The sequence below is a fragment of the Chiloscyllium plagiosum genome, chromosome 30 (assembly GCF_004010195.1).
Source record: "Chiloscyllium plagiosum isolate BGI_BamShark_2017 chromosome 30, ASM401019v2, whole genome shotgun sequence".
NCBI lineage: Eukaryota > Metazoa > Chordata > Chondrichthyes > Orectolobiformes > Hemiscylliidae > Chiloscyllium > Chiloscyllium plagiosum.
The window spans coordinates 21,937,103-21,963,258 of record NC_057739.1 but is presented as its reverse complement, the minus strand read 5'-3'; the positions used below and the strand labels follow the sequence as shown (position 1 = coordinate 21,963,258).

Here is a 26,156-nt window from a genome sequence, read left to right as displayed (position 1 = left end):
CATTTAAATTACTTATGGAATTGGCAAGTATATGATTTTCAAGATAGACTTGCGGTCAAATGTGGAAAAGAGGGAAGCCATCCTGCATCTACTCATGTGGTCATAACATAACTGAACAACACATATATTCTTATGGGTTTTCTGAACTTGCACTATTTATGTCAGGAGTTCATAGGTGCCATGAGCAAATCATTCCTGAGGCAACTGGCCACACCTGTTACTAACCAGGTACTGGGTTTACAGATCCTTGTGTACATAAATGCGCACACACACACACTTAGACAACAATATGCTGTGGAAATTAATTTTTGTCATTCAGCTTATCTAATGAACTGCAAGACTGTGGAAAAGGACAATTCTTCTGCTGATGTGAAGGTTACCATTGCATGAAGAAATCTTCTTATTAAGCAATCCTTTCCAGCCATTTCAAAGAAACCTACAATATTAGATAATGTGTGTGCTTAGACATATCATGAACATGCCAGATTCCATGTAAGAGCAACTGTCTTTATCACTTTTCTGGTTGAAGTACAGTGGATAAGAGGCTGGATAAGAGGCAAAGCTCTTTCTGGGGGTCAGGTTCCCTCAAGTGCAAACAACAGTACCCAAACCAGAATATTTCCTCATAACGACCCTTGGGCTACATGAATATAAGACCATAAGAAATAGGAACAGGAGTAGGCCAATCCCTCAAGCCATTCAAAGGATATTGGCTGATCTGACAACCCTCACATCTATTGTCCTGCCCTTTCTCTGGACCCCTTTATTTCCCAACTGATTAAGAATCTATCTATCCCAGCCTTAAATACACACAAGGACTCTGCCCGAACACTGCTCTATAGCAAGAGGTTTAAAAGACTCTCAATCTTCTGTGAGAAGCAATTCCTCCTTATCAGGTCTTAAATGGGCACCTCTTTATTCTGAGATTATGCTGTTTGCTCAGAGACTCTCCCATGAAGGGATACACCCTCTCAACATTGTCAAGTCCCTTCAGGATCCTATCTGTTTCAATGAGATCACCTCTTATTCTTCTAAACTGTAACGACTAGAGTCCTAACCTGTTTAATTCTTTGCTCATACGATAATCTCTGAATACGTGGAGTTATCTCGTGAAGCTTTGCTTAAATGACTCCAATGAAATAATATCTTTGTTAAAATAAAGACGACTGAAACTCTCCTCTCACATTAAAAATACGCCCCCTAGTTTTGAACTCCCCTATTCTAGGGAGGAGATTTTCGCTTTTCATCTTATCTATGCCCCTCATGATTTTATAAACTTCAATAAGATCACCCCTCAACCTCCTATGCTTCAGTGAAAAAAGTCCCAACCCATCCAGCTTATCCTTATACTTCAAAGTCTCCAGTCCCAGCAACATCCTGGTAAATCTTTTCTGAATCCTTTCCAATTTAATAATATCCTTCCTATAGCAAGGTGTCTATAACTGTACACTGTACTCCAGAGTGGCCTCACCATAACATCCTGTACAACTTCAACGTGACATCCCAACTCCGAAACTCAAAGATCTGAGCAATGAAGGCATGTGTGCTAAACACAAAACACTCTGTCTACCTGTGATGCAACTTTTAAAGAACTATGTACCTGAACCCTAAAAAGCCAACCTTTTCATATAGAGGGTAATTCCTATGTAGAATGAACTGCCAGAGAAAGTACTATTTGCAGATACAGTTACAACGTTCAAAAGACATTTGGATAGGTACATGAATAGGAAAGGTTTAGAGGGATATACGCCAAATAGGATTGCTTTAGCTTGGAAAAATTGGTTGTCATGTACAAGTTGGACTGAAGAGTCTGTTTCTATGTTGTATGACTCTACAACACTATAAAACTTCTCCCAAATCACCAGATGTGGTCTCCCCAGCATCTTGTACAGTTGCAGTAAGATGACCCTACTCTCACACTTCAAATCCCTTGAAATAAGGATTTAGATCAGTGGTGCTGGAAAAGCACAGCAGGTCAGACAGCATCCGAGGAGCAGGAAAATTGACGTTTTGGGCAAAAGCCCTTCATCAGGAATGGAGGCAGGGAGCCTCCAGGGTGGAGAGATAAATTGGAGGGGGGGTGGGGGGTGGTGAAGAGAGCTGGGGAGAAGGTAGAAAAGAGTACAATAGGTGAATGGGGGTGAGGATGGAGGTGATCAGTCAGAGGAGAGGGTGGAGTGGATAGGTGGGAAGGGAGATTGGCAGGTAGGACAGCTCATGAGGACAGTGCGGAGCTGGAAGGTTGGAACTGGGGTAAGATGGGGGGTTGGGGGGGGGGGGGGGAATTGAGGAAACTGGTGAAGTCCACATTGATGCCCTGGGGTTGAAGTGTTCCAAGGCAGAAGATGAGGTGTTCTTCCTCCAGCCGTCGGATGGTGAGGGAGCGGTGGTGGAGGAGGCCCAGGACCTGCATGTCCTCGGCAGAGTGGGATGGGGAGTTGAATTGTTGGGCCACGGGGCAGTGGGCTTGATTGGTGCAGGTGCCCCAGAGATGTTCCCTGAAGCGCTCTGCGAGGAGGCATCCTTTCAGGAGACTGGTACCTGACTACAGAAGAAGAATTATGTACATAAAAAACTATTATGTCAGATGCAGTCATTTTTTGAAGAGGCAAAGGACTATTGAATTTTTTGGTCCTGGCTGAGAACGGTATAATAATTGAGCACACTGATCTGAATCTTAAATATTATGAATATTCCACTAACTTCACCTGCAATAAACGTTTGTCATCTAGCTTTGTCCCAATAACAATTTATGTGCAAGTGGACAATGACTGTTTTCAAAGCCTGGCACTTCAGTAGGCATGAAAAGTTAAAGATTCCTGAAGAAGGGCTTATGCTCGAAACATCGATTCTCCTGTTCCTTGGATGCTGCCTGACCTGCTGCGCTTTTCCAGCAACACATTTTCAGCTATGAAAAGTTAAAGAGCAGGCTGGTCCTTACTTGAAATCTAACACTAGCAAGGTTCTCAAAAGCATCAAGGTACTAAGGACCTGTTGACTCCAATGCCTTAACTGGAAGCCATCAACATTTTACATCCTGAAATATGGTCTTCAATCTCAAGCCTGACCACCCTTCTTTACTACAGTGAGACAACTAATCTTTAATTTAAGAGGCAACAGCAGTGCCACATTTACTTTTAACTAGTGTGAGCAGTTGTTCACTGTGCCTGTCGCCACAACATCTTACATTTTAATGGAGAGAACAGAGTCTGTGCCAGATTTTAAAACCCTCAGCAAAGTGTGTTTTGGCAAAACTGACTGAGCAAGCCTCTCTCTCTCTGGTTTCCATTTCCACCTATCAGCCTAGTCCTCCCAGTCCCTTCCCCTAGCCCAGTAGAGTTAGTTTCAGGTGACTGAGACTTCGATGCTGGTGCAATCAGCTGCTTCAAGGATTTTGATGTTTGTATGCCTCTCCTCCCAGGTGATGCCGAGAATCTATCTGCATCAATGGTAATTCTCAGGGGTCTTGAGGTGGCATCTACATATAGTCCAAATTTTGGAGCCATATAGAAGAGTCAGAAAGATGACTGCTTCATACATAAGGATGTTGATGTCAGCACAGAGGTCACATTTGTTGGAGATTCTCATCCTTTGGTGTCCGAAGGCAGCGTTCGCAGATTAGGTGCAATGCTGAATCTCCACATCAATATCAGCCTGAGACAAGAGGTAGCTTCCTAGGTATGAGAAATATCCCATGTTTGGGAGGACTTTTCTGTTGATCTTAAAGCAGAAATGGACCAGAACATGACCAGGTACAGACTGGTAAAGGACTTCAGGTTAAGGTTGAGACCAATTCTTCAGAATGCTTCTGCGAAAGTATTGAGCAAGGCTTGAAGATTCAAGACAGCAGAGATTATGTGGTCAGATTTCAATAAATCAGTCGATAGAAGGATAAAGGAATAATGGCAGAAATATTGGCTTCTCGGTGAAAAAATAATTAGAATTTATCACGTATAACCATGGTCAAAGGAGAGGAAGGATCAAAACCAGCTGGAACAAAAGTCTAGAGTAGGAAGTGAGATTCAGCAGGTTTTGAAATTGGAAGACCAATGTGATTCATATCGCTGTTCTCACTACAATGGGTCTTGTCAGGCAAGGCAGAAGTATGACAACGTTGATGATACCACAGGGAGACTGTTTAAATTCCAAAGCTGTAAACATTCCTTCTTTAAAATATAAAAATGCAAGGAAATGGCAGTTTATTTCTGTTAATCAAAACTTTTGCAAAAGCTTTCTTAAATGACACACGATCTAATCAGAGGAAAATCAGAAATATAGTTGAATTTAGGGAATAGGTATTCCAACTTCTCAGTCTAAGCTAATTCTGGCTAACAACAGGTCTTTAAAAATAATTGCTACATACAGAAGCAATGCCACGTGAGACCATGATTTGAAAGTTCACAAGAAAAAACCTACTTTGTACAGTTACACTGCTCAACCACAAACTAAAAATGTATGAACTATACATTTTAGGACTAGGAATTTCTGAACATGTCAAATATTCAAAAGTATTTTCAATTCCAAAACTACAGAGGTTAGAAATGTACATTAAAACATACAGTTGATTCCATGTGCCAATGATTCACAAAACTATATTTTACTACTCAATTGAAAGAAAATATTCTTCGTTATTTTTCTAGAAAAGGCACATGTTACAAAGTTATCTCTAATGATTCAGGCATTCCCTTCCTCCATAGCATTCTCAGTGCATCATGACCTCACCACATAAACATCTGTCAGTAAAACAGCCAGGCCACAATTTATTCCACAGGTTGGATGCTAAGCAGCATCTTTCAAGTTCCACAATAACAACAATCCTAATACCCTTCCAAATTATAAACGATAGAAATGAAAACAGAACATTTAAAAATCTAAAGCATTCAAGAAGCAGGCTAAAGTAAATTGCTAGTTCCTCCCAAATTAGAAACTTAGACCAGATTTTTGTCTTCCATTGCTGATGTAAATTAGATCTCAAAACACGGATTTTGTTTTTGATTTGGAAAGTACTTTTGCTCTGCATTCCAGACACCATAGTATTTTCATGTGATGCACTTTCATCCTTTCTCACAGGATGCAACGACCTTGGGTGCAAAACAGACATACACCTCTTCCAAGGTCAGAGTCCACATTGCAAGGACCACAGGAAAATTACATTCCCTCCCATACATTATTTCTAGGTGTTTAAATGGATTTGTAAGCTTTCTTTGTAACCACTTAGGGGAGAATGGAGGATTAAAAAAAAAACCTCTGAAAGCTAAATGTTTTCACACTTCCACATGTTATTTTTAAATACAGTCCTGCAAGGGTACGTTGACAATTACATTAACCAATTTGTAAGTGTTAACATACATTACAGTACTTTTTTTCCATTTGAGAAAGAGGCATCATTTACTTATTCTATTGTGCAGCATGGTTATTACCAGCAAGATTAGAATTTGTTGCTCATTCTTCATTGCTCCTTGACCTATATGGCTACTAAAACACTTCAGAAGGTCTTTAGGAGCTAACACATTACTGCAGATTTGGAGTCACATGTAGACCAGACCAAAAAGCAAAAAAAGATTTCCTTCCCTGAAGGACATCAGTGAACCAATATGGAAAGTGCATTAGAAAACTTCCTTGCAATGTTTGTTACTAGAATTTAAATGCAAAGATAGCTCTTACTATGGGAGGAAAAAAAATCATCTGCTTTTGAGAAGTAAGAACATTTCCAAGCATATTCTCCCTTTCATAAATACTACTTTGATAGGCCGAAGATAACATCTATTCTTTCCATTATAGCCTTTGGAATTTGGAAAATAATGGCTGAATTTTCCCAGCTGCAAATGACATGAGCCTTGATGAAAAGTTGAGAAAATTATGAGGGATGGGCAATAAAGAAATACCTGACAGCAATAATCCCACTTTTCCAACCAAGTGAGAGGCCGATTTGCATACATTAACATCTCATTATATAAAATAGCAAATTTAATTAATAAAGTTTCTCATTCTTTCACCTCCTGGGTTGAAAATAAATGGCAATAATTCCTCACATGAAAGTCAGACCAGTAATCTGATGAGTTTGCCCCTCTGGTCCCTTAAATGTCAGTCATCAATGGCTCAGAGCATGCTCCAAAGAGTGGCCACATGCAGCCCCTGTCCAGGTCTATTTTAGCAAAAAAAGGGTTCCAATGTCCCTCTGTTCGACATGACTGGGACAATTGACAGGACGTTCAAAACAGCTCCAAGCTTCCAGCACTTAACCTGGTACGCAACTGGGATTCAGAGACAGCACCATTGCCAGGAACCCAGGAAGGTCCTGGCAGTGCCAAAATTTCCCTGTGTGGGGCAAGATGGGTGATGTGAGAAAGTGAGTGCCCCAGTGGCATGATGCATAGGTAGAGAGAAATTTTCCACAAACTCAACAAAATTGACACTTAGACAATTTCTGGTAAAATTCAACTCAACATTTATTACGAATGCTTGACTGAGTTCTAAAATTGAATGATCCATTGAGTCAGCTGATCAAGAGAATAATTTACAGTGCTACCAGGTTGTAATATATTTTGCATTAAATTTTTACAGTAGATGGCTGTTTGTTTTGGGCAACTTAGGTGCTACTTAAATAAGTACCTGTTTTTCAATGGAGAAGTTATTTTGCAGTGTCAATATCATTGTGTTTAAATGAGATTTTCATGTGATTGCCATAGGATTTTTTCAAAAACTGCAGCTGAGAGAATCCCTGTTGCTTTTCATGGATTTGGAGGACTGTACGGAGTGGTGAGTGGTTACAGGTGATCTGAGGGGCATGAAAGGAACATGAATTGAGAGGGAGGTCTGAAGAGGAATAGGGTAACCTGGGGACAGGAGATGGGTGACAGATGAGGTTCACGAGGAGGGACAAGTTGGGAACTGGGTTGCTGGTGGTCTCAGAGAATACAGGCCAACTTTTACCCAGCCTGCCTCTGCACTCAATTTTTTCTCTCTATCAAGGGTCACAAAAATGTTCTGTGAATGTAAACTTTATGTGAAAAGAGAAAAATCTCAGGCAGTCATAAATGGGTCAGTTTGACACTTTGAAAAGTGGCAAAATATACAAATTATGTTTTTCCTGAGCCTACGAAAACCTAGGCCTTACTTTCAACTGCTCGAGCAGGATCCTAAGAGTCAGCAGGCAAAGGAACAGGATCCTCCTGTTCATGAAATCAAATGACAAAAATAAAAATTCAATGTTATTCAACAGCACTACCTAATCCTAAACATCTGCTGTACTTTATTTTTTAAAACATGCATTACTTCAATATGTGCAAACAATATTTTCACAGCAAATTGATACTGTTCCAATCCATCATTAACTCTATGCAGACAAACAATATGTTCCTTTTCTTCTGTTTGTATCAATACTTCTGGGCAAGGCCAAAAATGATGTGCAGGCAGCAGACATACTTTGAAAGTACATTGCTTGCCATACTGAATAAAAACACAAAAAAGCAGATTTTAGTCACACCTGGATGTGGAGTTGTTCCTTTTGCATATGCAAATATGTACCAGAACATGTGTTTGAAATATGCACACATATAGAATTTCATGACAATCTAAATAATATTCTTGAAATGAATCCATACTGCTCTGCACACTTTCCACTTTGGACGTAATACTTAGAGTTTACCCTTACAAGTGTGCTATTAAATCGTTTTGTTACAGAAATGGAAGGACTCATTAAATATAACAAATTCAACTTGTCATTTATCTTTTCTGAAATACTTCAGATGGAAACAGATGTAATAGTCAATGTAATCATCCTCTACATATCTTCCTTAGCTAAAATATTATCATGAATATTTTGTGTCACTTTCAACAAACTATATTAGATGGTTTCAACCCTTCAGACCTAATGGCTCAATTGCTGTGTTCAGCTACAGAACTTATAAGAGAATTTGCAAACTTTCTAGAATTTAAGAATCAAGGCAATCAACATGGTCAAGTCCATCAGCTCATAGGTCAACTGAGTTATATTTGCATAACTGTGAAAAAGAAGTTAAACTCAAGTAAGCAGGATACCACATGACAAATGTATTTCAGTAATAACTTAATTCAAATGACATTTTAGAATTAAGATCAGATGACCATTCAGAACTCATCCACACCATTAATTATTTTTAATAACTGTATTATAGACAATTGCCTGTCTTCATTGCTGTCTTGGGAAACTGTACCATGATTTAATTAGGCACTTGAGGCAATAAAAAAAACATAAGAATCCTAAAGTAGCACAATGAGCATGGGATATGTTAATGACATCATGATACACAAGATGATGTGATACTGACATCAGCAACAATGTTATCAAGATTCTGAGAAGAGGATTAAATAACTTGCACAAGAGAGTTGTATTACAGAGAACAATGTTTTAAATATAATCATGCACAAATGAAACAGTTTGTTTAAACTCTCAAGATTCAGGTAATAGCCACTCTTAGCTAAGACAGAGACTGAGATACACCTCACTAATATTTAAGGTAGCAGTCATGCAGTCCCAAACTTCATGGCAGCTTAACCCAAGGGGACTAATTAACTAAGGGTTATATCAGATCAAACCATCAACTATTTATGTAGGCCACTGCACTGCCTAGCTGGACAGTGCTGTCGCCTACTGACTAGTTCCATCTGAAATCTTACCACGGTAAATTTATACATTTTAAATGGAAACCTGTGCTGTTTAGGCCCAAGTGGGGACTAGTCCTGTAGGTGAAACAGAAACGTTGTTTCTGTACCTTGCTAAAAGCTTATTAAAGCTGGTCCAGACAACTTATTCCATTTATGATTGCCAATTCAAGGGGAAACTGACATTCGAAAAATTGACAGATCTCAATTTCATCAGGAACTGGATTATGATCGGATGGTGGCTCAAGGATTAGCACTACTGCCTCACAGCACGAGAGACCCGGATTTGATTCCAGTCTCAAGCGAGTGTATGGAGTTTGCATGTGTTTCCTCTCACGTCCAAAGCTGTGCAGGTTAGGTGAATTGGCCATGCTAAATTGCCCATAGTGTTCAGGGATATGTAGGTTAGGTGCACTAGACATGGGAAATGTAGAGTAATACAGTAGGAGAATGGGTCTGGATGGAATACTCTTCAGGGGGTCGGTGTTGACTTGGGCCAAATGGCCTGTTTTCACACTGTAGGGATTCTATGATTCTAATGCCAACTATGCCAGAGTTACTCACATGATATGGAGGCAGATGTGAGGTAGAGAAGGGAGAGGGACGCAATGCCAGCTTGAAGTGAAGTGGAGGTATCCTCTTCCTGTGAAATTTCAGATCCCTTGTAACAAGGCATGCAAACCATTAGAGAGAGATTTTGGCCTGAAAATTTGCCTGTACCAGATGATGAAAATCTTCAAAATGCTTTTGATTTCTCAGCCAAATTATTCAGCTTACTTTGAAGGCAACCACTCCCCCTCATCGCAAGCATGTTTTTGCTAATTTTCTTACCATGCAATAATTAAAACATATTAAACTTCTGCATTCAGCATTTCCCTGAATTACAATTTTTTTTGTAAAAAGGTTAATGATTAATAAATTTAGCATAAGTTCAGGAATCAGTTTGCTCCAGATGTTAACTGCATCAATCAAGTCCAACAATCTGTACTCAAACAAAGGGAGGAGAAATTGAATTTTTGACCCTGCCAAAATTTACAGCATGCTTCTGATATAAATAGCATTTTCTGTGTGGACAGCTATAGAAAAATCAGTCACCTGGTTTCAATTTATGAATAAGGCACATAAGTTTTGTCATTAGGTTTAAAGAAAACAGACAAATATTGTGATAGCATACCGGAGACTTTTCAATGATATTGCAGCATTTTTCACGGAATAAAATTTCTCTGTAATACTTTATGCATAATATACAAAAAAAAATGAACAGAAGAGATTACATCGTGTTGCTGACTTCAGTATTATTTTGTAAGGGTGTTACTGATTTTGGGTGACATGCTGATCTGAACCAGGGCAAGTAAAGAATGCAGTGATTCTGTCGCAAATAGGGTGGGAAGCAGCAGGGCGTGGACATACATATGCATTCAAGATATTAGTAATGCCTGCCAACAGACTGCCATTTGAAACCTTTGGTGCAGACCAAACAAAAAAGGGAAGATAATATTACCTCAGAATAACCCTTGGAGTTTAGAACATTTTACCCAGGTGCATTAAACTGAAGTAGATTATACAAGATGCAATCATAGTTTCCAGTGTTAGAAAGGCATTAATTTATTTGTAGACAGTGAACATAAATATCAGATTATTTAAAAAAAAATACTTTGGGATTTTGTATAAGAGTCATTTAAGGCAAGTATAGCATGATTGAGAGAAAGAGATGATTCTGAACCTGTGTTTCTCAAGGCTTTCCATCATGATGAGCTGGCAGTTCTATTATTGTTGTATCATTCAACCACCAGGAGAGTGAAGATAAATTTGCTAGTCTTCTGTCTTTTTTTATCTACCAATTGTGCTCCCATGACTGATATATTTCCCACATTCATTGAGTGAATATGCCTTTACTATCAATATGTTTAGAAGCTCTTATTTGTTAACATGCTAGAAGGTGGAGTAGAACTATTTCACAAATGGACGTTTACCAAATGTCAATATTACCTATTTCAACCACCGACATTGTTCTAATAAACAACAGGGGCTTGAAAGATGTCAAGATCACTCATCTATATTTTCATCCTCTAGAGAATTCAAAACAGTACGTGAGATGAGGATACAAACTATAATCACTGGGGGTAGCTTTTCTAGTTGCCACTTAGGTAGATATTTGATGTGATGATTTGGCACCCGTTACAGAGTTATGCTATTTTCAAGTTCCTGGAACATAAAAATTGAGGGCTGAATATTAAATTGTTTGGCTGAGTTACAATTCTTTGAGTTTCATGGAGTGTTTTTCTTTACAAGACTACTAGGCTTTCTCACATTATCATCCCAAACTCACTTCATCAATTACCTCCCCTGCTCCTCCCATCTGAAAGCTTGATTCTCACACTTGTCATTCTCAGAAGAACTCACTACTGCCCAGATATCATTGGATTGACATCACTGGCACTAAGGCTCTCTTTAAGATGCTATTCCACATCTACACACACTCTATCAGTCTGGAGCAGCCCTGCTCAGTTCATGACATTAGCTGTGGACTTGCCAGATAATGGGAAATTGGCACACTGCTTTGCGTAGACACCTGGACATCTTGGTGAATGCACTGGTGCAGAGGAATGCCACCCTTCTTTCCAGGACTAGAAGAGAAGGCAATGACACTTAGTCAGGCTCAGCCATTTGATGGAATGCCCAATAGTATAAGCATGTCAAAGGCCTTCTCCACTTCATCACGGTTATGTGCCACTATGTTCTCTCTCTGCTGTATCCACCCCTTACTAAGGCTCATACTCTACCACTTGCACTATTATATGCAACATCTTCTGTCACTTGGTCTCATCCTCTAACCCCATACTGCTAATCCTGCATGGCCTTTGCAGTTCCTACTCACTATCCAGACATCTTCTTATCACCTTTCTCCAACTTGCATCAACATTAACAGCGATGTGACCCACTTTTGTCTCCTTTTCTCTCTCTCCAGAAGAAAGCAGCTCACAATATGGCACAAAGAGTAGGTTGACTGTCATTCAGCTCCTCATCTTTTATGAGTTTAGGATTCTGCCCGATATTACCCCAAGCATCTGACTAATTATGCCAAATGGCTGGGACAGGCATTAGAGGCTGTCCTGGACTTACTTCCCTGACTGTAAGGTGTTTCTCTTGAAATGACTGAAAACTCCTGACAACCAAGGCAAGCTTAACAGCATGGTGCCTGTGCTAAAAGGCAAGCAAGACTGCTATATAATGAAGGTGATAGTTTTGGCTGAGGTGGAAAAATGCAAAACAAAAAGGTGAGTAAGAGAAGCTGTTAGTATCCAGGTAGACTCAAGAGTGAGTGAGTGCAAACAGAAGCAGTCAGCAGCTCTGAGAGGAAGCATGGATCAATTCATTACAATGATAGCTGCTGGCATTGCTGTGCAGCAGTATGGTTCACGTGGATTGGAGATGCCATGATGATCCCAAGGTGGCAAATCTCCAACACCAAAATCTATGGACACGGGATGTGCATGAATTCTGCCTCTGGAACCTGCCAAGATGCTGGTGCTGGTCCAAGATGAAATTCTGGAGATTGAAAGGTGAGCTGGAGTCACCAGATCCCTGCTCTGACTTTCATATCAGGAATAGTCACGTCTAGTTCCTTCATGGCAGGGAAGAAAAGGAAGTGGCATATTAAAAAGGCAAGATCTGCAGTTCACAAAACTGACAGGCAGCTTGCCCTCCTTAACAAGAATCTTGGCTCAATGTTTGAAACTCTGTTGGAAAATGCAACTAATCACTCCTGATGTTGAGAAAGACCTCACTGTACTTCTCTTGTGATTCTTCCACATTTTTCACATAGTTCCCATGAGATTCCACCCCAAGTGTTTTCTAAATTGAACAGAGACAGTCCTGCATTGGCAATTTTATGCCAATGTAGAAAGTTACAAATTTAATCCCCCCGCCCCCACATGCTATCCTGGTTTTATATTTGACCAAAATATCATTGCTTGTTTATCAATTAATGTTTTCATAACCAGTAATTTTGTGAAAGGTCATTTTGTAAAAACAAATGCGAAAAATTTAAAAGGGAAGGGGCAATACAAAGTCCAAATGATACGAAGTACAATCCAATAAATGAAGAATAGTTCGAAATAGCAGCAAAACATCATAGCAGAAAGAGTAACAATGAAAAAGTAGAATGCTGGGTGGAAAATATGATTGGTTCTGTGGGAGGATTAAAAATGTGTAGGCTGTGGCAGACAATCCTTGTGACCTCAACTAATGAGCATAAATAGAACTATACATCCTACAGTATGGTGTAAACGTGTGCTGACAGATATCTGTGCAAAACAGCAGCCTCATGGATGCAACAAACAGCAAAAGACAACTTTCATTAACAAAATGGAATTCACTTCACAGCATCTTGCTTCAACATTTGTGTTTTGACCATTGGTGAATCAGATGTTGACTTCTTTATCAAACCTTCCAATGTATCATTCTGTAGGTGGGCTGAAAGGAAGTTGCTGAAATGGCACAGGCCACCTTGTGGTTTTGGGGCTTAAGCTTCAACAGTAGAGTTTCCATATGGCTCACCATATCAACTTACACAAATAAAACTTTGCAACAGTGATATTATGTGCACTATTGTGGGGTATCTACCATCCTGAGTGCATCATATTGATTCTCTATCATTTTTGCAACACAGTTGAATATGTTTGAATGCTGAAGGCATTTCATTAAGCATGCAAGATTATGAAAGAACCAGAAAACAAGTCCTATGAATTTTTGAAACAGGAGTTAAAATTTAATTTTTCATTGTATATTCAATAATCACTGGTTGCAAAACTATTGTAAAATCCATTAGTATTTATTTTGATACACTCTCTTTCTCTCTGCCCCCTTCTCTCTCTCTGCACAGAACATTCTAGGATTTTCCTTACGTGGTAGTTGACTCACTTCATGTTGTTTCATTTTAACATTGTTAATAAAATAGTATCATTTAATCATTTCATGTTGTCAGTTTCACTTTAACATTGGCCGATTTCTTGTTCTGTGGCTTACTTGGTCAGATGACCTTTCCCAGTGCTCTACTCACACCCTCTCTCTCTCTCTTTTGTTTAGCTGTGGTCCTCAGCTTTGCTTCCTGTCCTGATTTCTGGTCCTGACCTTCTCTACTGGCTTTCTTCTGATGGTGGCTCCTGAGCTTTGCTTCTCCCTTGCCATTTGAGCTTTACCACCCAACTGTGGTGTTGCTTCCCACCCTTGCTACCTGACATCTCCTCCGCCCAGCACCTGCACCCACACCTCCCAACCCCAACCTCTGCCCCACATCCTTGCCTCCCACTCTCTCACAGGTCCTGGCGATTTTTCTCCTGGCATCATTCCTTCCTGAACTCAAGTTCCAGTCCCCATCTAGTGGTGTAAGTTTGTCAGTGCAATTTAAAATCTGAAAAGTGCAGATGCTGAAAAGCTGAAATAAGAACAAGGTACTGGAGAAGCACAGCAGACCTGGAAACATTCAGAGTTATATTGGACTTGAAACATTAATTCACTTCACCGATGCTGCCAATTCCTGAATTTCACCAGCATTTTCTGATTCTGTCAGTGCCCATCTAAAAAGGACTGCTCTCTCATCAGAGAGAGATTACTGTTGGTGGTTTATCCTGAGGGTCACCACACCTCAGTAAAGGGAGGACAGTACTAGTGTAGAAGGCTGCCCTTGACTTACAGTGCTGGGATTCCCCAGAGTGAAGGCTACCCTACTTGATTTGACAGAGGCCTGCTGGCAATCATGGCAAAATTCCTAGCTGTGTGCGCACGTTAAATGTCATGGCAAGACAGCAGAAACACAATCTGGTTCCACTGCCTGAGAGGGCAAAGTGCAAAATGGAAAGGCAAGCCAATAGAAGACAGGGATGCTGTGAGGGTTATGAAAGCAAGCGAAGCACCTGGAGATGCAGCCTGGCTCAGTCCATGAGCTGGGTGTGTGTTCCTCTCCCTGAGAAAAGAGAAATGTTTTCTCAAGAAGCAACTGATATGTGCAGAGCACTGAGTTTGCCAATCAACAGTGAGAACATATCCATTGCAGAACACTGCAGATATTGCATTTCTGAAGAAGGATTTATGCCCAAAACGTCAATTCTCCTGCTCCTTGGATGCTGCCTGACCTGCTGTGCTTTTTCAGTGCCAAACTTTTCACCTCTGATCTCCAGCATCTGCAGTCCTCACTTTCTCCTAGATATTGCATTATGCTCAGAGATAATCCAGGCCCAAAGAGCAGAACAATTACAGATAAAGAACAAGTTACAAATACTTTGGAGAACATCATGCAAAGGAGAAAACATGCCTGGCATGAGGAAAACAGTGCTCTCACCACAAGAATAGGAATTTACACACAAGTGTAAGGCGAGAAGGAAGCACATTAAGTAATTACAGAGGACTACTGAAGACGTATCAGCTGAAGATGTTGATGTTTCAGTTTGCACCATGCAACAGGCTGGTTTTAGATGAATGTGGTTTGTGATCATTGGAATGAGGATGGCAGATGGAAAACATGAGATTAATATAAAGTGTCAGAAAGACACATGTGCACCTGGCTACATCACGACCTTCACAGACCTGTGTGAAATGGTTTAACATACCAATCCAAAAATCCTGAAAGTAAGATTGAGATGATATGTTGGCACACTACTGCTGTAAGGGCAGTTGACTCTGCAAACTCACTACAATAACTGAATAAGCATCTTGAGTCCAGATCATAGACAGCAAGCAACAGCCACTCACTTCAGGTGAAGCATCTCTAAAGTTTGGAATGGTAACCCTCGATATGGCAAAAGTGATCTGTGATGGTTCACACTATACCATTGGCTGAACAGACCCCAGAGGAGTGCAATGATGTCTTTACAGGGTTAGAATATCTTCCAGGAGAATATCATTCTGAAGCAGTTGAGAGGCAAGATTAATTCAGCATCTAGTGAAGAAAGTTCTAGCTGTACTCATGGTCAAATTGAAAGACAAGACAGAAGAGCTGGAATGCAAGTGAGTAATCAGGGAAATGAGAACTCCTAGAGAATCCATTGGCAGCACGGTAACAGCGAAACAACCTGGAAGGTTGAGTGCGTCCATCAACCAAAAGGATCGAAATCTATCAGCCATGACTGAATAGCAGGGCAGACCCAATGGGCCAATTGGCCCAATGCCTCACTACTCCAGATGCTCACAGGCAAGTGAAGCTGAACGAAAACATCAGCAATTACAGTCTGGACACCCTTCAGGCACGCATATGCTATTTGACATATCTAAGGCTCCAGAAGTACATCAACATAGACAACTAGAAATACTGATGTCCCTTGAATGGAAGCTATAGTGGACAACCTACTACATTATGAATATGGAAACAGGGTATGGAAGAAGCCATTTTTGAACACAAAGAAAACCCAGTGAGACCGCTGCACAGAACCTGAACCTGAAGCTGAATAAGGGAAGTTTACACTTAAATATCCCTGAAATAAAACACATTGATAACAAAAAGTCTTTACCCAGATTCCAAAAATGTAATAGCTGCAGCAGCAATGCAACAACAGTACAAAACATTAATGGATTTGTCAACTGTTCAGAAACATTTTGCCCAATTTGAACCATTACGTATACTCATGCCAAAGATGTGTAATGTGGAGCACAGAACAAAGATGTACCGTTCACAGAAGTTAAACAACTAGTGATGTCAACAGCAGTGCTGAAATCTACATTGTAAATGATAAAGTCAACCTGTAATGGGATGACAGAGTGAACAGACTTAGAGCAACTCTAATGTTGCAAGGATAACTAATTGTATTTGCATTCCAGGCATTAACACAAATGAAATAGCCTATGCTCAGATTGAGGAAGAATATCTGATTATTGTCTTTGCTTGTAAACATTTTTATCACAAACCATTTCAAAACATTTTCCATATGTTTTCCAAAATGTTTTCAAAGAATGCTGCTCTGTTTTTATGGACACAACATACAAGCAAGGGATGCAGAGGTTGTCAAGAGCAACGTCCTGATGAAGAAAGTAGAGAATGCTATGACAAAGAAATCCTCAAGATTCAATATGAAACAGCAGCTCATGTCAGCAACTTGAAGTCATCAACTCAGTAGATATTGAATGTAACAGATAAGTGCCTTGCTCAAATCAAATGAATTACTCAGAAAGATACAACTCACACTTAGAATTAACGGCCCAAGATGGCACATTGTTCAAAGGGAATAAAATAATTCTCACTGAGTCTAGAGGACAGATGCTAAAGGTGGTAACGGATGTACCTGAAGCAATGAAATCAAGGACCACATCAGCTAGTCCATAGCTTGTAATGAGTACCAAGTGCAAAAGCTATGCTGACATACAACAACCAGTCCATTGCTAAAATAAAACAAATAATGATGTTTGCTGGAGATCTGAAGCAAAGACAGAAATTGCTGCTGAAACTTAGCAGGTCTGGAAGCATCTGTGCAATTACAAATAGTGCATGCAAATGTATTTTGTTGTTTGTTGTGAAAAGCGAGATGTTTGCATTGAAATGAAATCATGAACACATCCTTTCATCATGAGTCACAAAACCCCATCCCAAGTCAAAACAATATCATCTTTGATATGTATGCTACTGATCAAAACATTTCGTTTTGTGCTATTTTATAGGCACTTTAACGAAGACACTGTTTGGGAATGGCTGCTGCCTGGTGAGCACAAAACAAGAATTTTGGATCAGTAGCTTAAGATACATACAAAGGACTGAGTGGCCAATTCTTGTTCCTTGATCATTTGTATATTACAGTTTGGAGCAGAATATACATTAACACAGCAAAATATTGTGTGACTGACAGTAAAATCATTCACAATGAGAAAATTCTGTCCAGTGATAGATCAGCACTGAGGACTGACAACATAGTAAAGGCATTTTTAGGTCTAATGTATTCCTTTGAAAATAACCATGAATTTTTAAGGTAAACTATAAACTTTTGAACACTTTCTAAGATGCTACTGAAAGAAAAAAAACAGTGCAAGTAACTAAAACCAAGGATTTCCTTGTTCCTGTGACTTAATGCAGAGATGCCGGCGTTGGATTGGGGTGGACAAAGTTAAAAATCACACAACACCTGGTTATAGTCTGACAGGTTTATTTGGATGAACAAGTTTTCAGAGCGCCACTCCTTCGTCAGGTAGCTAGTTGGGCAGGATTATAGGACCATAGAAAAATTTATCTCTTCGTGTAATTATGTATTGTGATGGTAGCAGATTTAGTTTTATAAGCACATAAACTGGAATGATATAACCATCAACGACCAAAGCCACGTCACACTTGGAGATACTTTACTTCAAAGGAATTATAAACCAAAGTCCTCTCTGTCCAACCTGGTGAATGTTAAAGATCTCATGGTATTGCTTAAAGAAGATGAAGACATCTCCCAGTATTTTGCCAAACAATATTCCCTTAACAAATGCCATCAAAATAAAAACTGCTCATAAATAGGGATAAAATATAGTTTAGCAACTCTTTCAGAAGGAAAGTAGTGACAATCCTGGTAATTATAGACCAGTGAGCCTTACTTCCGTTTTGGGCAGAGTTTTGGAAAGGATATAATCATCTAGAAACGAATAATTTGATTAGGGATAGTCAACACAGTTTTGTGAAGGATAGATCGTGCCTCACAAACCTTAATGAGTTCCCTAAGAAGGTGACCAAACAGGTGGAGGAGGGTAAAGCGGTTGATGTGGTGTATATGGATTTCAGTAAAGCATTTTATAAGGTTCTCTACGGTAGGCTATTGCAGAAAATACAGGCACATGGATCGAGGATGAATTAGTGATTTGGATCAGATATTAGCTAGCTGAAAGACGACAGAGGGTGGTGGTTGATGGGAAATGTTCATTCTGGAATTCAGTAACTAGTAGTGTACTGCAAGGATCCATTTTGGGGTCACTGTTGTTTGTCAATTCTATAAATGGCCTGGATGAGGGCATAGAAGGATGGATTAGTAAATTTGCAGATGACACTAAAGTCGGTGGCGTTGTGGACAGTGCGAAAAGGATGTTGCAGGTTACAGAGGGACATAAATAAGCTGCAGAAGTGGCAAATGATTTCAATGCGGAAAAATATGAAGTGATCCACTTTGGAAGGAGTAGCGAATACAGAGTACTGGCCGAATGGTAAGATTCTTGGTAGTGTGGATGAGCAGAGAAATCTTGGTGTCCACATGCATTGATCCTTGAAAGTTGCCACTCAGGTTGATAGGGTTATTAAGAAAGTGTACAGTGTGTTAGGTTTTATTGGTAGAGGGATTGAGTTTTGGAGCCATGGGGTCATGTTGCATGTGTACAAAACTCAGGTGAGGCTGCACTTGGAGTATTGCGTAGTTCTGGTCGCCACATTATAGGAAGGATGTGGAAGCATTGGAAAGGGTGCAGAGGAGATTTACCAGAATGTTGCCTGGTATGGAAGTAAGGTCTTATGAGGAAAGGCTGAGGGATTTGAGGCTGTTTTCATGATAGAGAAAGAGGTTAAGAGGTGACTTAATACAGGCATACAAGATGCTAAGAGTATTGGATAGGGTGGACAGTGAGAGCCTTTTTCCACGGATGGTGATGGCTAGAATGAGGAGATATAGCTTTAAATTGAGGGGCGATAGATATAGGTCAGATGTCAGAGGTAGTTTCGTTACTCAGACAGTAGTAGGGGCATAGAACAGCCTGCCTGCAACAGTAGTAGACTCGCCAACTTTAAGGGCATTTGAATGGTCATTGAATTAACATATGGATGATAACGGAACAGTGTAGGTTAGATGGGCCTCAGATTGGTTTCACAGGTCAGCGCAACATCGAGGGCTGAAAGGCCTGTACTGCGCTGTAATGTTCTCTTCTATGATAGAGACATTTGTGAATTGTAGAAAGTCACTATAGTCCTATCAGACCATAGACCAGTTCTCTCTCGTTAGACAATGGTGGCAGTTTAACCTGAGCATCACCATGCCTCAGACAAGGGGAGCACATGAGAAAGAGTCCTGTATAGTAACATTAGTTGATGCAGAAGTTGAATCCATGCTGTTGCAATGCTAACCAATCATCCAACCAACTGAGCAACTTGCTGATAGATTTGAAAATACCAGTCTTGTCACCACTGTATAACTGCATGAATGACTTGCTTAACCTGTTGTTTTATTTCTTTTTTGGCACTATATCTTTCCAGATTAATGTGCAATAGACCAGATGCTTCTCAGTTCCAAAAGTGGCAGCCTATGGGTCCATTTGTGAGTCAGTACAATACACAACAAACAATAATCAGTTCAGAATACCCACTACCCCACAGGATAAATTTGGTGAGCCATATTTTTGCTTCAAGCTTAAAAGGATGAGCAAATAGTTACAAGTTATTGATAAGGCCAATTTTTGAGTGCATGTATATTGACTACCACATGTGGGCTTAAGGTAGATAACACTGCAAAGCTGATGTATCAACCAGCACGTTGAGGAAAGGAAAAGCATCAGAGTGCTCCATCTCAGGTGCAAATGTGCGTATGGTATGAATTATACTAATGTATGAAAAGAAATTCTTACACATAGCTGCAGTTTCAATGATTGTAGATGTATCATCTACCGGTCAGAAATATGCAGATGGTAGGAAGTTGGGGTTCGTTCTATCAGAAATGCATTTTTTGCGATATTAATGGAAATAAAACATAGACCATTAGATCGCAGTACAGGCCCTTCAGCCCTCTATGTTGCACCTCCCCGTGACACCAATCTGAAGCCCATCAATCCAACATTATCATCCACTTGTTTATCCAATGACCATTTAAATGTCCTGAAAGCTGACGAGTCTACTATGGTTGCAGGCAGGGCATTCCACACTTTTACTACTCTGAGTAAAGAACCTACCTCTAACATCGGTCCTATATTTATTACCCCTCATGCTAGCCATCACCATCCGAGGAAAAAGGCTCTCACTGCCCACCTTATCTAATCCTCTCAACATCTTGTATGCCTCTATTAAGTCATCTCTTAACCGCCTTCTCTTTAATGAAAACCACCTCCAAAACCTCAGCCTTTCTAGTGCAATTTATAAGTGAAGGCATAACACTCCCTACGTTTGTATTCAATTCCCCTCATAATAAATGATAACATTCTATTACTTTTCCTATTTACTTGCTGTATCTGAGTACTAGCCTTTTGCAAGTCATGCACTAAGGCACCCAAGATGTCTCTGCATTTCAGAGCTCTGCAATCTCTCACCATTTAGGTAATACACCTCCTTTTCTTTATTCCTCTTACCACAATGGACAGTTTTCCATGTTTTACTTCATTTGTCAGATCTTTGTTCATTTACTTAACCCATCTATATTTATATATGGAGTCTTTGTATCATTTTCAGACGATATTCTTTTCTTTCTCTGTGTCATCAACAAATTTGCCAATTATACCTTCTGTTCCTACATCCAAATGATTTATATAAATTGTTAAAAGTTGAAGTCCCAACATCAATCCCTGCAGCAAACCACTCATTACATCCACATTTCTGCTTCCTGTTAGCTAGCAAATGTTCTACCAAGACCAATATGTTACTTACTATACTGAGATTTTATTTTCCACAATAACCTTTGATATAGCACTGTATCAACTGAATTCTGGAAGTCTAACTACAGTACATCCAATGCTTCCCCTTGATCTACACTATATTACTTACCCAAAGAACTACAAAAACATTGGTTAAGTATGATTTCCCTTTTATAAAACCATTTTGATTCAGGACTTCAAAGCTTGACAGTCCACAACGCCAAGAATTTACTCAGTATTACATTTCTGGTGATAATTTTTCTGAGTGCCTCATTTCTTTCCCTGATCTGATTTATAGCTGATTCTTAGACATTATGCACATTCTGAGCTCTAAAAACTGATGCAAACTAACCATTTAATTCAGCAGCCATCTTTTTATTTTCCATTCTCAATTCCCCACTCACTTTTGTATAAGGCTTTTAAAAAATTATTTATAGAAACACTTACTATCTAGCTTTTTGGATAGCTTTATCCAGTACTCTATTTTTCCCTCCTATTTATTTACTCTACTTTTTTCTATATCCTGGTCAATCATTTGACCACCTGTCTTTGTGTCATTGTCTTTTCTTTACGTTTGATAGTCTTTAACCCTTCTAGTTAACCACAGATAATGGATCGGTCTACTGGATTTTTTCTTACACGTTGGAATGTATCTAGTCTGTTTATTTTATCTTTAAGTATCTGACAATACATCTCTATTGACCTATGCTTTAATCTAATTTGCAAGATCACTTTAGTAGTGTCTGATCTCATAGCTGCCCCTTAAAATTTTTTAAAAAACTCTCCTCTTCCTAAATGCAAAATTCAATCTTATCATAGTTGCTGCTAGCTAGAGGCTTTTTTCACCATGAGAACATTTATTACCTATCTCATTACACAATACCAGGTCTAGCATAGCACATTCTCTGGTCAGCTCCAGAATGTGTTGTCCTAAGAAACTGTATCAAAAACATTTGATGAACTCATCCAAACAAACTTTCCCATTTGACTTTTTAGTCTATATGTAGATTAAAATCTCCCGTGATTGTTACTGTTCCTTTCTGACAACTTCCCATTATTTCTTCTTTTAGGCTCCACCCTATTGTGTAGCGGGCCAATGATGACTTCTGGTGAACACCATATTATAGCATAAGCGTTAGAATTTCTTCTCTTTTTTAGTACCTCTATATAAACAAATACACATGCAAATGTTTTTACTAGTAAGTAAGACCAGCATTGAACTGAGAAATAAAAAGAAATGAGTACTCACTTTACGCCCAGAGAAGATGAGGCACAATTGATGCATAGAACCACCATTTTTCACAATAGCTAGCTCCTTTTTGAGAGTTGTTGGAGAGGGAGGAGCCCAGTTGGTCTTTGCCTTCTGACCATCACACCCTACACAGTTGAGTGCATTGTCAGATTTAAAACATTGTGCCTTAGCTTCCTGCTGAAGGCTGCCCTCACTATGGGTTCGACGTCGTAGTGAGTTCTGAACAGAAAGTGTACTATGTTTCTCACAATCTGATGTTTCAATCATACTCCGTCGTTTAGAAGTGCAACTGTCCAAATAACAATCATCACTATCATCATCATCATCTTCTTCCTCCTCCTCCTCCTCCTCTTCCTCCTCATCATTATCATCACCATCGATCTGTAAGATTGGTAGTTCATCTGCACTTTGGCTGAAGCTTCTGTCAAGTCTGACCTCAGGTATATTGAATGGCATTCGAGGATTCTGTGACTCTATGGCACTTGGATTTTCAATATTTTCTTTCACCCCTTCTACAGAATCATTTTCTCCTTCAGGAACTTGTTCTTTTTCCGAGATGTTCTCATTTTCACCATTTTCTTTACCAGTTAGCTGGGCACTACTAATTGGAAGCTGTTCCTCAGACAGCATTTTCGACTGTTCATCTGATTTTGGGTCAAGCATCTATTCAGAGGGGGAAAAAAAAAGAGAAAAATGGAATACATTGATTTAAATTATCGTGGTTTAATCTGAAATGGGGAAGAATTCATTGATATATCAATTACATGTTCAATTATAAAACATATTTTTTTTACTTATTTACAGAAGATAAATCTGTTCTCAGTGCTAATAATAAAAGAAATTAGTGATGTTGACTGAAGTTATAAGCAAAAATTCAAACACCCAAGTATTTACAATGGCAGGTTTCATAAACAGGGAATACAGTTTCCGAGGGAAACCTGAAAGTCCGGGTTCCCCTGCATGTCAAAGTTTTAATTCTGTGACATGTGCATTTGTACTTGTCGTGTCCCAATTGGAAGTCAGCCTGATTGACAAAAGTGAATAAATTTAGAAATGCAGACTTTAGAATGCTAATTTTAACTTTAGCCATCAGGTGGAATGTGATGCACACATCCAATGATAAGTATATGTCCATTAATTCCAAAGGAAATTTTTGAGGGGGGGGGGGTGGAAAGAAAGGTTGGTTGGGGCGTGGATGGTTGGTTCATAATTAGCCAGCTGATTAAATCACTGCACTTTCCCAAGCAGGGTTACATTAATGTGTGCCAAATACGATTTTTAACTCAATGGGTCTGTTAATACTTCACACTTGCTCCACATCAATCTTGTATCAATGACTTTAGTATTGGTCATTTCAGTGGGAACTGATATATAATTAGGCAATGATCTGGTTAGCAACACACAACCAATAATGTTTAATGATTTACCTTACTTACATTTTGCAAAGCCTAGTTTGTCCACTTTCTATATGAACAAAACAGTTCATTCTAAATACGTTAACACCTCTGCTAAAATAGTGCACGAGAAACACCTCGGAATGTGTTAAATCCTCCTCCATTAATATGCTAACCAACTTTCTAATCTCACATATTCAGCTTTTAAAAACTGAAGTACTTTAAATGCAGATTCATCAACATCTAAAAATTCAAAACCTAATAATGTTTAGATTACAGAACTAAGCTTTGTTTGAACGAAATGATCTCAACTTATTTTTCTTTCAAATCTAAATAAACCCCTGACTATAGGATCCAGAGTCAAGATTGAGGCAGTTTTAGTTTGTGAATCAGGAATTTGTTGACGGTAGGTTGCTGCAGATACACATTTTGAAAAAATATATAAATTTCATACATTTATATGATAAAACTTAACTTAGATTCCCATGAAAAACTGGACCCTGTAAAGTTGTGACAGTTGGGATTTTTAATGTTAAAACTTGAAATTCAAAGGCAGGATCCATAATCCCAGAAGTGCATATTATGTCAAAAATCAAGATCTTCTGAGATACTAAGCAGCTTGCTTTCAGATTTTATCTCAAAGTTAAATTTGGCCCTTTGAGCATTGACTCTGTTTCAGTACAGAATTCAAATGTTTATACTAAAGTTATGTTTGGGAATGACATCACTGGTAGGACACAACTTGTAATCCATCATGGGATGCTCTAGAGATACTGAGTTAACTATATTGATGTGAATGAAGCAATGATGACAGGCTCAACAGCCATGGGCAAATCTGCCTTCACCTAAACAGCTGTCATCAGGCCCTCTGTTCCTTTAAAGGATGGGCACCTATCCCCAGAAGTTGCCAGCAAATCCAGCAATTCAGCAGTGCCATTAGGAGAACCAGCTACTACTAGGACGGTCTCAAGGAGAGATGATACTATGAAAACATGCCCCTCTCCCAACTGGATAAGCAGGTTCTGGGAGCGTGAGGACTAGTCAGGAAGGCCTTATCAGGGGAGGGGAGTACAATGATGATGGGAGAGATTGTTGAAAACAAGGAGAGAAGCAGCCAAGGAGGCAGCTGTCGTTCACTCAGTGAATCATATTGCCCAAATAGCAGCCACCCCCAACCATGACGGCACAGGAAGGCTGACAGGATTCATCTGGAGGGCATCCCATGTCGTGGAGGGGTCATGTGTCACTGTTAAAATACCACTATCGATGGAAAGATACCCTGAAATGGATTGATTGGTCTCTGGGTAGATAGATAACCCTCCATGTATTTCATTTCTGGCAACATTGTGGGAACTTGATGAACACTCCAAACAACCTCCTCTCTTTGACAACTGTCTTGCATGCCATTTAATTTTCTAGCTTGTCCCCAGAGAGTTGGTAAAATGCAGCTTACTGTGGAATAGAGGCAGCGGAGTTATAGAAGGTAATCTGTATGATTACCTTCTACGAGCGAATCAGTTAACTTCTTTTCCCCCCCAAAAAATAGCAGTTTTGTCAGGCCATTTATCAAATAAAATTCCTTAAACTGCTACGGTTCTTAATTTGTGTCTTTATGGTCAGTACGCCAGGACACCTTAAACTGATGTGCTCATGACATCATCACTGTAGTGTATCATCTGACAGTGCATAAAGTCATACAATTGATAAACTAGCATCTTGTGAATTCTATATTTTTATTTTGCAATAAAATTATCAAAAATGAGATAATTACAATGTATGTTCTGACACGACTGTCAACATCATATTTACAGCTAAACTCTGTTGGTAATGTTTTGGTTAGCAGGGCAGAGGGGATGGTATGTGCTCCATTTTGTAGATCTACCACACATAGAACATAGAAACATAGAACATAGAAAAATACAGCGCAGTACAGGCCCTTTGGCCCTCGATGTTGCGCCGATCCAAGCCCACCTAACCCACACTAGCCCACTATCCTCCATATGCCTATCCAATGCCCGTTAAATGCCCATAAAGAGGGAGAGTCCACCACTGCTACTGGCAGGGCATTCCATGAAATCACGACTCGCTGAGTAAAGAATCTACACCTAACATCTGTCCTATATCTACCATCCCTTAATTTAAAGCTATGCCCCCTCGTAATAGCTGACTCCATACGTGGAAAAAGGTTCTCATGGTCAACCCTATCTAAACCCCTAATCATCTTGTACACCTCTATCAAGTCACCCCTAAACCTTCTTTACACCATTGAAAACAACCCCAAGTGCCTCAGCCCTTCCTCATACGATCTTCCT

The 26,156-nt window shown here is 39.5% G+C and overlaps 1 protein-coding gene across 16 annotated transcripts in view; it reads right to left on the bottom strand.

The window, feature by feature from the left end:
• The window catches only part of rgs3a (regulator of G protein signaling 3a), a 298,899-nt gene that overhangs the window by 18,204 nt on the left and 254,539 nt on the right, over window positions 1-26,156 (bottom strand). For 11 of the 16 annotated variants that reach the window (XM_043720033.1, XM_043720036.1, XM_043720034.1 and 8 more), the window contains one exon: window positions 22,448-23,113. In XM_043720033.1, coding sequence (XP_043575968.1) covers window positions 22,448-23,113 — 666 coding nt within the window. Of the gene's footprint in view, window positions 1-6,431; window positions 7,450-9,207; window positions 9,305-22,447; window positions 23,114-26,156 lie in introns of those variants that run through there. The other 5 variants (XM_043720039.1, XM_043720040.1, XM_043720048.1 and 2 more) reach the window with 5 other exon arrangements.